Source organism: Erinaceus europaeus, chromosome 7, assembly GCF_950295315.1.
Source record: "Erinaceus europaeus chromosome 7, mEriEur2.1, whole genome shotgun sequence".
NCBI lineage: Eukaryota > Metazoa > Chordata > Mammalia > Eulipotyphla > Erinaceidae > Erinaceus > Erinaceus europaeus.
The window spans coordinates 126280173-126292793 of NC_080168.1; the positions used below are offsets into that span (position 1 = coordinate 126280173).

General features: G+C 43.3%; 1 protein-coding gene across 1 annotated transcript in view; it reads left to right on the top strand.

Annotated features, from left to right (window-relative positions):
- Positions 1-1046: 1046 nt before the first annotated feature.
- The window catches only part of MRPL42 (mitochondrial ribosomal protein L42), a 28231-nt gene continuing 16656 nt past the window's right edge, over positions 1047-12621 (top strand). The window contains exons 1-3 of the mRNA XM_007523199.3: positions 1047-1165; positions 5547-5610; positions 9078-9162. Of these exons, the coding sequence (XP_007523261.2) occupies positions 1072-1165; positions 5547-5610; positions 9078-9162 (243 nt within the window). The 5' untranslated portion in view covers positions 1047-1071. The remainder of the gene's footprint in view (positions 1166-5546; positions 5611-9077; positions 9163-12621) is intronic.

Genomic DNA, 12621 nt, shown 5'->3' on the forward strand with positions numbered 1-12621 from the left:
ATATTAAAAATACCATCCGTTGAAAGAACTGTACTAGGTGCAGAGAAATTTGCATTTAAGATAATTATGGGTCAAGGGAGATAGTATAATGATTATACAAAAAAAAAGACTTCATGGTGTTCTTTATCTTTGTGACATTGCATAATTGCAGAAAATTATTAATTGCCACCAGGGTTTTTGCTAGTGCTCAGTGCCTGCGCAATAAATCCACTGCTCCTGAAAGGTTTTTTTTTTTAAATTATTTATTTATTCCCTTTTGTTGCCCTTGTTTTTTATTGTTGTAATTATTATTGTTGTTGTTGATGTCGTCCTTGTTGTTGGATAGGACAGAGAGAAATGGAGAGAGGAGGGGAAGACAGAGGGGGAGAGAAAGACAGACACTTGCAGACCTGCTTCACCGCCTGTGAAGCGACTCCCCTGCAGGTGGGGAGCCGGGGGCTCGAACCCGGGATCCTTATGCCGGTCCTTGTGCTTTGCGCCACCTGCGCTTAACCCGCTGCGCTACAGCCCGACTCCCTGGGTTTTTTGTTTTTTATGGAGACAAAAATAGGGGTAGGAGAGACTGACACCCTCAGCACTGCTCCTTCACCACTTCTCAAGTTCCCTCCCCTGCAAGTGGCAACTGGGAATTTATACCCAGGACTTTGCGTGTGATGTGTGCTGTAACATGTGCTCCACCTGCCTGGCCCTGGTAATGGAAAGTTCTTTAAAAGTTTAATGCCAGGGCCGGGTGGTGGCGACCTGGTTAAATGCACATGTTACAATGTACAAACACCTGGGTTCAAGCCTCCAGTCCCCACCTGCAGGGGGAAAGCTTTGCAGGTGCTGAAGCAGGGCTGCAGGTGTCTCTCTGTCTTTCTCCCTCTCTTATCACTCTCTTCCCTCTTGATTTCTGGCTGTCTCTAGCCAATAAATATAGATAATAAAAATAAATAAAAATTTTAAAAAAACAGCAGCATTTAAAAAAAAAAGGTTAATGCCATTCTAGATGATCGTCGTATTCTTTCAGTGTCCAGTGTGGTATTTTACTTTACTAGTAGTAACTGATATTTCTTTCCTTTTTATGCAGGGATGAAGATAAGCTCTTCACTCACCATGGCAGTAGCAGCAGTAAAGTGGGCGATATCAAACAGAACTATCTGGAAACATTTATTTCCACTTCAAAGTAAGTGAACTTTCCAAAAAGTCTAAAAAGATTTTCAGCCTTTCAAGCTTTTCCATTATTACGGAATACATGTTCAACCTAGGAAATTTAAATGTTTAGTTATGGCTTCTGTCTATACGCAGCAGAAATGTTTGCAATAATAGAAAGAGAAAGGGCAGTAAATCTCTCTACGTGAACTTTATTCTCCGTTTATGAAATTGACATGGCACGATAGATCTGTTTGCTTTTTTGTCTTGCTGGTCCGCTTACTCTTTATTTAAATTAAAAAAAAATATTTATTTTATTTTCTTGAGAGAGATGCAGACACACACACACACACACACACACACACACACACAGAAACACCAGAGCACTGCTCAGCTCTGGTTTATGGTGGTGCGGGGAGATTGAGGGATTTTGGAGCCTCAGGCATGAGAGTCTGTTTGCAGAACCGTTATGCTGTCTTCCCCCGCCCCGTTCGCTTCATTTTTTCCTATTTCCTATTTACTACTATTTATAATGAATGTTTTTTAAAATTTTTTTTTATAATGAATGTTTTTGAGTTATAGGGGAAGAGTTGCTTGAAGATTGAGGTAGAGTGTAAAATGGGCCGGGCTAGATAATATAATGGTTATGCAAAGAGACTCTTGCCTGAGGCTTCACAAAGTCCCAGGTTCAATCCCCCACCACCACGATAAGCTAGAGCTGAGCAGGGCTCTGCTTAAAAAAAAAAATAATGGCTGAGTAAGTTGTGGTCTGTATACACAATGGAATACTATTTAGCTGTAAAAAATGGTGACTTCACCATTTTCAGCCGATCTTGGATGGAGCTTGAAAAATTCATGTGAAGTGAAATAAGTCAGAAACAGAAGGATGAATATGGGATGATCTCACTCTCAGGCAGAAGTTGAAAAACAAGATCAGAAAAACAAAAACAAAAACACAAGTAGAACCTGAACTGGAATTGGCGCATTGCACCAAAGTAAAAGACTCTGGGGTGGGGTGGGTGGGTGGGGGAGAATACAGGTCCAAGAAGGATGACAGAGGACCTAGTGGGGGTTGTATTGTTATATGGGAAACTGGGGAATGTTATGCATGTACAAACTATTATATTTACCGTTGAATGTAAAACATTAATTCCCCAATAAAGAAAGAAATAAAAAAAAGTGTGTTGATACATTAAATGTGAGTAATTTTATAACTGTAAAAAATAATAATAATGGGGAGTCAGGCCGTGGTGCAGCAGGTTAAGCGCATGTGGCACAAAACGCAAGGACCACCGCCTTAAGGATCCCGGTTCGAGCCCCTGGCTCCCCACCAGCAGGGGAGCCGCTTCACAGGCGGTGAAGCAGGTCTGCAGGTGTCTGTCTTTCTCTCCCCCTCTCTGTCTTCCCCTCCTCTCTCCATTTCTCTCTGTCCTATCCAACAACAACGGCACTCATAACAACAATAACAATAATTATAGCAACAAGGGCAACAAAAATGGGCGGAAAATAGCCTCCAGGAGCAGTGGATTCACAGTGCTGCAGCAAAGGTGGGCACGAAGAATCACATCATTGCAAGACTGGCCAGCTCCTCATGGGGCGCGAGCGCTTCCACACTGCGATCATCCTCTCTGGCATTATGCTATTCCACTGCAGAATACTGTGCCCCAGTATGGTTCCGTAGCCCCCATGTCCACTTGGTCGATTCCAAATTATATTCCTCCATGAGGATCATTTCTGGAACCATCCGTTCCACCCCGGTCCCATGGCTGCCAGTTCTTAGCAACATCACCCCGCCAGATATTCGTCGGGATGCGGCATCATCTAAGTTCATTTCCCACGTCTACGCTCGACCGGACCTGCCAATATACGCGGATATCTTCGCCCACCCTGTCCAACGCTTGACGTCTCGTCACCCAATCTGGTCCCCTACACCTACACTGAACTTCTCTGTTCCAGACTCTTGGAAACAGAGCTGCCAGTCAGCTGAGGTCAAGAACAAACACCTCATCACAGACCCCTGCAAGCGTCAACCCGGCTTTGACCTAGCACGTTATGATCGGGCCCTCCTCAATCGCTGTCGAACAGGCCATGGCCGGTGCGCCGCTATGTTCCATCGCTGGGGAGCCAGAGACGACCCGAACTGCCCCTGCGGCTCCAGACAGACTATGACCCACATAGTCAACGACTGCCACCTCTCCAGATTCAAAGGAGGTCTCGAAACTTTACATCAGGCTCAGCCTGACGCTGTTGACTGGCTGCGGAAGAAGGGCAAACGCTAGAAGAAGAAGACCAAGTCCTAGCAATAACCCTGGAGGCAAAAAAGAAAAGTTTTTCTTATCATCTAACACTCCCCCTTATGGACTTCAGGCTATAATACAGACTTTAGAATACTCAGATACTTTGAGTTCATTCTTCTGTCCTTCGCTCCTTTAAAAAAGCTCTGGGTAGTCTGGGAGGTGGCGCAGTGGATACAGCACTGGACTCTCAAGCATGGGGTCCTGAGTTCGATCCCCAGCATCACATATACCAGAGTCATGTCTGGTTCGTTCTCTCTCCTATCTTTCTCACTAATAAATACATGAAATCTTAAAAAAAAGAAAAAAAGAGCTCTGGGGGCCTAATGGTGGCGCACCTGGTTGAGCGCACATGTCACAGTGCACAAGGACCCAGGTTCATGCCCCCTAGTCCCTACCTGCAGGGGGAAAGCTTTGCGAGTGGTGAAGTACTGTTGCAGGTGTCTCTCTGTCTCTCCCTCTCTATCACCCTCTTCCCTCTAGATTTCTGGCTGTCTCTATCCAGTAAATAAAATAAAGATAATAAAAAAATTAAGGAAGAAAAAGAGCTCTGAACAGAGTTCTTTTTTAAAAAAATATTTATTTATTCCCTTTTGTTGCCCTTGTTTTTTTTTTTTTTTTATTGTTGTCGTTGCTATTGTTGCCATTGTTGTTGGATAGGGCAGAGAGAAATGGAGAGAAGAGGGAGAGACAGAGGGAGAGAGATAGACAGACACCTGCAGACCTGCTTCACCGCCTGTGAAGTGACTCCCCTGCAGGTGGGGAGCCGGGGGCTCGAACCAGGATCCTTACGCCGGTCCTTGCGCTTTGCACCACATGCGCTTAACCCACTGCGCTTCTGCCCGACTCCCTTTATTTTAATTTTTAATCTTTATTTACTGGATAGAGAGAGTCAGAAATCTATTGGGTAAGGGGAGGTAGAGAGGGAGAGAGAGACACCTGCAGCCCTGTTTCACCACTTGCAAAGTTTCCCCCTGCAGGTGGGGACCAAGGCCTGGAACCTGGGTCCTTGCACACTGTAACGTGTACTCAGCCAGGTGCCCCACTCCCCACCCCCCCTTCCGTCCATCCATCCTTCCTTCCCTTTTTTTAAAAATATTTAATTTATTTATTCATTTTCCTTTTTGTTGCCCTTGTTATTTTCAGTATTGTTGTAGTTATTATTATTGTTATTGATGTTGCCGGATAGGACCGAGAGAAATGGAGAGAGGAGGGGAAGACAATGGGAGAGAGAAAGATACACACCTGCAGACCTGCTTCACCACCTGTGAAGCGACCCCTCTGCAGGTGGGGAGCCGGGGGCTGGAACCAGGACCCTTACACTGATCCTCAACTTCTGCATCATGTGCGCTTAACCCGTTGCGCTACAGAGGGATCCTCTCCTTCCTTCCTTCCTTCCTTCCTTCCTTCCTTCCTTCCTTCCTTCCTTCCTTCCTTTCATTTTTTCTTTCTTCCTCTTTTTCAGAATATTTATTATGGGATAGATTTTTTAAAAAAAATATTTATTCCTTTTTGTTGCCCTTTTTTTTTTTTTTGTAGCTATTATTGATGTCGTCGTTGCTGGATAGGACAGAGAGAAATGGAGAGAGAAGGAGGAGACAGGGGGGAGAGAAAGACAGACACCTGCAGACCTGCTTCACCGCCTGTGAAGTGACTCCCCTGCAGGTGGGGAGCCGGGGGCTCGAACCGGGATCCTTATGCCGGTCCTTGCGCTTTGCGCCACGTGTGCTTAACAGATTTTTTTTTTTAAAGCTCTTTTCTTTATGCCATTCGTTTGTCAGGGACATACTCACCCAGTGCCAGTCCCTACTGAAGCCTTCCTCACCCTCCAGGACACCCTTAGACCTCGGCTTTGCACTCTTGTGTTTTGTAGCCTGCCTGTGTGCCACCACTCTCACAGTGACGACCCCTCTTAGCTGCGCTTGTCCACCTGTTGGCTTCTCACCAGACTTTGTCTCTGAAGGCACTAATCTGGTCTTGTTTTGAACTCCTGGCCTCTGGTTCAGCCCTGTTTCACAGTAAACTTAGTCAGTGTTGGCTATCTGGGAGAAACTAGCTATATGTTTCTGTGGAAAGATGTGCTCAAAGTAATAATCATTTCAATGTTTGGGATTTTTACAGATGGAACTTTGAATTGTGTTCACCAGAAATCTACATATCACTCCCTTCCAGATGACTATAATTGGTATGTATTCAAATTCAGTTTAACCTAAGAGGCAGTTAGCTCTATTTCTTTGGTGTTTTCTGTGTTACTTATTATTTACATTTAATTTTGTCTTTTAAAATTATTTCAGTGATCTAAATTTACCTATTATCTGAGTTCACATATGTTTTAAATAAAAAAAAAAAAAGATTGTCATTATGTTGTGGTGATTACTGAATTTGTTAAGACAGGCATATTGATGTTTTGCTTGGCACTGAATAGTCCTGAATTGCAATATTTAACTAACCACAGTTTGTTTGGTGTATTACTTGTCAATATGCTAAGAACTAGGAATGACATGAATAAGATGTCTTTTTTTTTTTTCTCTACTAGCATGTGATATACATAAACTGAAACATGTTTTTTTTTCTTTTTCCCCTTTTGTTGCCCTTGTTGTAGCCTCATTGTGGTTATTATTATTATTGCCATTGTTGATGTTGTTTGTTGTTGGATAGGACAGAGAGAAATGGAGAGAGGAGGGAAGACAGAGAGGGGGAGAGAAAGACAGACACTTGGAGACCTGCTTCACCGCCTGTGAAGTGACTCCCCTGCAGGTGGGGAGCCGGGGGCTCGAACCGGGATCCTTAACGCTGGTCGGGCTTTGCGCTACATGCGCTCGACCCGCTGCATCACTGCCTGACCCCCGCAACATGTTTTCTTAAGCTGAGTTGTCTTATTACAAGTTCTGGTAAATATTTTCTTCTTGCTACTAGTTGTTTTTTTTTTTTTTTTGCCTCCAGAATTATCACTGGGACTCAGGGCCAGAACTATGAATCTGTAGTTCCTGGTGGCCTTCTCCACCACCACCCTCCCCTATTTTATTGGATAGGACAGAGAGAATTTGAGAAAGGAGGGGTAAAACAGAGAGGGGGAGAGAAAGATGGACACCTGCAGACCTGCTTCGAGGCTTGTAAAGTGACCCCTCTGCAGATGGGGAACCGGAGGCTTGAACCCGATCCTTGCACAGGTCCTTATGCTTTGTACTCTGTGCATTTAATTGGGTATGCCACTGCCCAATCCACCCCCCACCTTTTCTTTTTTCTTTATTGGGGAATTAATGGTTTACAGTCAACAGTAAATTACAGTAGTTTGTACATGTGTAACATTCCTCAGGTTTCCACATAACAAACCAACCCCCACTAGGTCTTCTGCCATCATGTTCCAGGACCTGACCCCCCCCCCCCCCAGGTCTTATACTGTGGTGCAATACATCAAACTCAGTCCAAGTATTTTTCTTTCTTTTTTTTTTTTTTTTACCAGAGCACTGCTTAACTCTGGCTTATGGTGGTATGGCGGACTGAGCCCTTGCCACTAGTTTTTATTTGAGGGGTAGTTGCATACTTGGTAAGTACCAAGATACAGATGAAACTAGACTAGGCAATAGGTAGCATTTTTCATCCCGAAAAAAACTTGAGTCATAGAACTGTTTTGCATTATGTAAAATTCCCACCATTCGTCAAAGACCATTTAACGGCTCAAATGTTCACTGTAGCCACGTTGTGGTATTCAGTCTTGTTTTCTTTAATGCAGTCTTAGTATGATGGCAAAACAACCTTATGTTAGCCAAGATACACTGTGATTGTGGGTGTCAAATGTTGTGTGATTCAAATCTGTTTGGTGATAAAATGCACTTGCAAAGTTTTTTTTTTTTTTAATTATTTTTATTTATTGGATAGAGACAGCCAGAAATTGAGAGGGTGGGGGGAGAGAGAGAGAGAGAGAGAGAGACAAACCAAGAGACCCCGTAGCACTGCTTTACTTGCAAAGCTTTCCCCTGCAGGTGGGGATGATAAAATCCCAGAAACATAGGCTTCTATCTAGAGAATGCCTGTGTTTAATAAAAGCTGAAATTTATGCTTCTTAGAATGCATATCAAGTTAAGTGCAGTAGTCATTGTGGTGGTCTTTGAAAAACAGGGTATATTAGTTTGTACTGAAAGGAATGAGACTTAGCAAGAGCATTCCGTCAAGAGGTGCTTCATGGAATATTGCCCAAAATCCTTTTCTCCCGCTGATGACAATTAACAAGAGAAAGGATAACAAACAGTAGTTACCAGATGTATTTGACCATAGTACCCTTTTTATGGGCAGCTTCCTACAGTTGAATTGTTTTGTCAGAGGCATTTGAAGAAATGCTGATCTAGGAAAGGACTTAATCATTTTTTGTTAATTATCTTTATTTATTGGATAGACACAGCCAGAAATCGAGAGGGTAGGGGGAGATAGAAAGGAAGAAAGAGACACTTACAGCCCTGCTTCACCACTTGCAAAGTTTTCCCTCTGCGGGTGGGGACCAGGGGCTCAAAACCTGGTTCTTGGTCATTATAACATGTGCACTCAACCAGGTGTGCCACGACCTGGTTCCACCCCTTTAAAATTTTTTAGGGGTACCGGTGGTAGCGCAGTGGGATAAGCACACGTGGTGCAAAGCTCAAGGACCGGCGTAAGGATCCTGGTTCGAGCCCCCGGCTCCCCACCTGCAGGGGGGTCGTTTCACAGGCGGTGAAGCAGGTCTGCAGGTGTCTTTCTCTCTCCCTCTCTGTCTTCCCCATCTCTCTCAATTTCTCTTTGTCTTACCCAACAACAGTGATATCAATAACAACAATAATAATGACCACAACAAAAACAACCAGGGTAACAAAAGGGAAAAAATAGCCTCCAGGAGCAGTGGATTCATGGTGCAGGCACCGAGCCCCAGCAGTAATCCTGGGGGCAAAATATATATATATATATAATAATAATTAAATTTATTTATTAATGAGAGGGAAAGGAGGAAAGAGAGAGAGAGAACCATATATCGTTCTGGGACATGAGCTGTTGGGGATTGAACTTGGGACCTCATGCTTTAGAGTCCATTGTTTTGTCCACTATGCCACTTCCCTCCTGGACTACTTAAACTACAATTTTTTAAAAAAGATATTTTTAATTTATTTATGAGAAAGATAGGAGAGAGAAAAGAACCAGATATCACTCTGGCACATGTGCTGCCGGGGATTGAACTCACGACCTCATGCTTGACAGTCCTGTGCTCTTTCCACTGTGCCACCTCCCGGACCACAACTACAATCTTTATGATTAGAAATTCAAATGATGGGAGTCAGGTGGTAGTGCAGTGGGTTAAGCGCCCAATGCACAAAGTGCAAGGACCCGGTAAGGATCCCAGTTCGAGCTCCCAGCTCCCCGCCTGCAGGAGGTTCACTTCACAGGTGGTGGAGCAAGTCTGCAGGTGTCTGTCTTTCTCTCCCCCTCTCTCTCTTCCCCTCCTCTCTCCATTCTCTCTGTCCTATCCCACAACGACGACATCAATAACAATAGCTACAACAACAATAAAAACAAGGGCAACAAAAAGTAAATAAATATTAAAAAAAAGAATAATCTTTCTGCTTTGTTTTAGTACAGAATAACTCCTGTTCCTAAAACTTCTTCCTCTTTTTTTTTTTTTTTCTTTAGCAAAGTAGATCTTGCTTTGACATCTGATGGCAGGACAATAGTTTGCTACCACCCTTCTGTGGACATTCCATATGAACACACAAAGGTATGTGTGAAGAGAAATGTGAGTTATAATTTGCTGGTAGAAGCATTCATGCTTCCTTCTCACAGTCCAAACATTTGATTTTTCTCTGTTTGGTTTAGATATTCTTTAGGTGTTTTTTTTTTTTTTTTAATTAAAAAATATTTATTTATTTTCCCTTTTGTTGCCCTTGTTTAACATTTTTGTGGTTATTGATGTTGTTGGACAGGACAGAGAGAAATGGAGAGAGGAGGGAAAGACAGAGGGGGAGAGAAAGACAGACACCTGCAGACCTGCTTCACCGCCTGTGAAGTGACTCCCCTGCAGGTGGGAAGCCAGGGGGCTCGAACCGGGATCCTTATGCAGGTCCTTGTGCTTTGTGCCACATGTGCTTAAATAGATTTTTTTTTTATCTTTATTTATTGGATAGAGACAGCCAGAAATCAAGAGGGAAGGGAATGATAGCGAGGGAGAGAGACAGAGAGACACCTACAGTGTTGCTTTACCTATTGCTAAGCATTCCCCCTGTAGGTGGGAACCGGGGGCTTGAACCTGGGTCCTTGCACATTGTAACACGTGCGCCCAATCAGGAGCGCCACCACCGACCCCAAGAAATACCAAGTAAGGCTGGATTTAAGAAAGTTAACATGACGGGGGTCGGGTGGGTTAAGCGCATGTGGCACAAAGTGCAAGGACCGGCGTAAGGATCCCGGTTCGGGCCCCCAGCTCCCCACCTGCAGGGGAGTCGCTTCACAGAAGGTGAAGCGAGTCTGCAGGTGTCTTTCTCTCCCCCTCTCTGTCTTCCCCTCCTCTCTCCATTTCTCTCTGTCCTATCCAACAACGAATAACATCAACAATAACAATAATAACCATAACAAGGCTACAACAACAAGGGCAACAAAAGGGGGGAAATGGCCTCCAGGAGCAGTGGATTCATGGTGCAGGTGCTGAGTCCAGCAATAACCCTGGAAGCAAAAAACAAAAAAAGTTAACATGACTTTCTACCTTTTGTTTTCTTATAATTCGATTTTGAAGCTAAACTTCAGTCTAGATAAATGGGCAAAAAGATTCTATATTCCTTCTGGTTGGAATAAAGCATTTTTATATAGTTTAGGATTTCTGGTTCAGGAAAATAAAGGTATTACACAGGGAAAAAAAATGACGGGAGTCAGGCGGTAGTCCAGCAGGTTAAGCGCACGTGGCGCAAAGCACAAGGACCAGCTAAGGATCCCGGTTCGAGCCCCCGGCTCCCCACCTGCAGGGGAGTCGCTTCACAAGTGGGTGAAGCAGGTCTGCAGGTGTCTTTCTTTCTCTCCCCTTCTCTGTCTTCCCCTCCTCTCTCCATTTCTCTCTGTCCTATCCAACAATGGCGACATCAGTAACAACAACAACAACTACAACAAAAAAACAAGAGCAACAAAAGGGAATAAATATTTAAAAAATGACTTGGCAAACAAAGAAAGGTTTGAGTATTCCTGTGGTGAGACAGCTTGCCTGAGAGGGTGCTGCCTCCCTTGTTCACGTGACCCAGGTTTGAGCCTGACTCTTAACTGCCGGGGGACCTTTGGTTCTGTAGTGTCTTGCCCTTATTCCTTTTGTGTCTCTGTTTCCATCTGAGAATGCTGACTCAAAGCTGTGAAGACCTGGTGATAGTCCCCCCCCCAAAAAAAAAAAAAAGTGAGTAGTAAGCAATCTTTTTAGTGGTTTAGTGGAGAATTTTTAAAGTAATATTTTCCAAATTCTTAAAAACAGAAGTAATTCAGGATGACATTTCTCAATATTATAAAGTTGACAGTTTCTTTTTCTTGTTATTGAAACATTCATGTATTATTTTCTTTGAAATTTGATCAAGGAGGTCAAACACTACCTGACAATGAATTCTGAACCTGCCAGAGGCTCTTGGTGTATACTTTGAAGACTGTTAGCTGCACTGTCTTTTATCTATTTGCTTGGAGAGAGAAAACATTTTTAATCATACAAAGCAAAGAGAATTTGTAATATGTTAGAAGTGAGTATATTTGAGACTAGGAAGAGAGACAATGAACATCTATTAACACTTGAAGAAACAGTTAAAAAAAAAAGTTGCATTTCTTAATTTCATTTGCGAGAGGCAGGGTAGCATGAGAGAAGCCCGAATGCTACTTCCAGTACATGCAGCCCTGGGGATTAAACCTGCAGCCTCTGACTTGGGCATGTCTGACACTCTACCAGCTACACTGTTTCCCCAGTTTGTGAAAATGACCTTTTGATACTGTTTACAAATTCTGATCTTCAGCACATGTAATAACTTAAAAGAGAAATTGTATGCAGGCCATAATTTTATGCTTGCTAATATCCCTAGGGTCTGATAACAATTTCACTTCGCTTACAAGAGATGATGTTTTCCCTGAAGTGCTTCAGGGGCACGTTTTCTTTAGGGGCTGGGTGGTGGTGTACCCGGTTAAGTGCAGGTAGTGCCAAGCACAAGGACCCGTGCAAAGATCCCAGTTCGAGCCCCCACTCCCACATGCTGGGGGGGATGTTGTCTCACAAGCATTGAAGCAGGTCTGCAAATGTCTTTCTCTTTCTCTATATCTGTTTGTCTGTCTGTCTGTCTGTCTGTCCATCTATCTATCTACCCTCCTCTCAATTTCTCTCTTATCCAATAAAATAAAATGAAAAAAACGGCCACCAGGAGCAGTGAATTTGCAGTGCCAGCACTAAGCCCCAGTATTAACTTTGCGGGCAAAAAAAATAGAAAACTATCTATTCATTTCTTCGGCCCACGCTGTCAGGTAATTTTCTGTTTCTTTATTTCTTTTTTAAAGATTTAAAAAAAAAATTATTTTCCCTTTTGTGGCCCTTTTTTTTTAATTGTTGTTGTAGTTATTATTGTTGTTGTTATTGATGTCATCGTTGTTGGATAGGACAGAGAGAAATGGAGAGAGGAGGGGAGGACAGAGAGGAGGAAAGACAGACACCTGCAGACCTGCATCACCACCTGTGAAGCGACTCCCCTGCAGGTGGGGAGCCGGGGGCTGGAACCGGGATCCTTCTGTCGGTCCCTGCATTTTTTTAAAAGATTTTATATACTTGTTAATGAGAAAGATAGGAGAAGAGATTGAAAGAATCAGACATCACTCTGGTACATGTGCTGCCAAGGATTGAACTCAGGACCTCAAAACTTGAGAGTTCAATGCTTGCTTTTATCCATCGCACCACCTCCCAGACTGCATTTTTTCCCCCTCTTTAGGAGCTATATCAGTTCTATCAGTTCTTGATAGGCATTTGATAATCAGGCATTTGTCAGATGTGTGCCATGCAAATATCTTTTCCCATTTATTGGGTTGCTTGGTTATCCTTGTGTAGTTTGCTTTTGATGTGTAGAAGCTTTTTACTTACATGCAGTCCATTCAATTACTCTTTCATTCCCCATACCATTGGGGTTGAGTCTTCAAGCACATCTTTGATGTGAAGATCTTGCAGTTTTTCACTGTTTTTTTT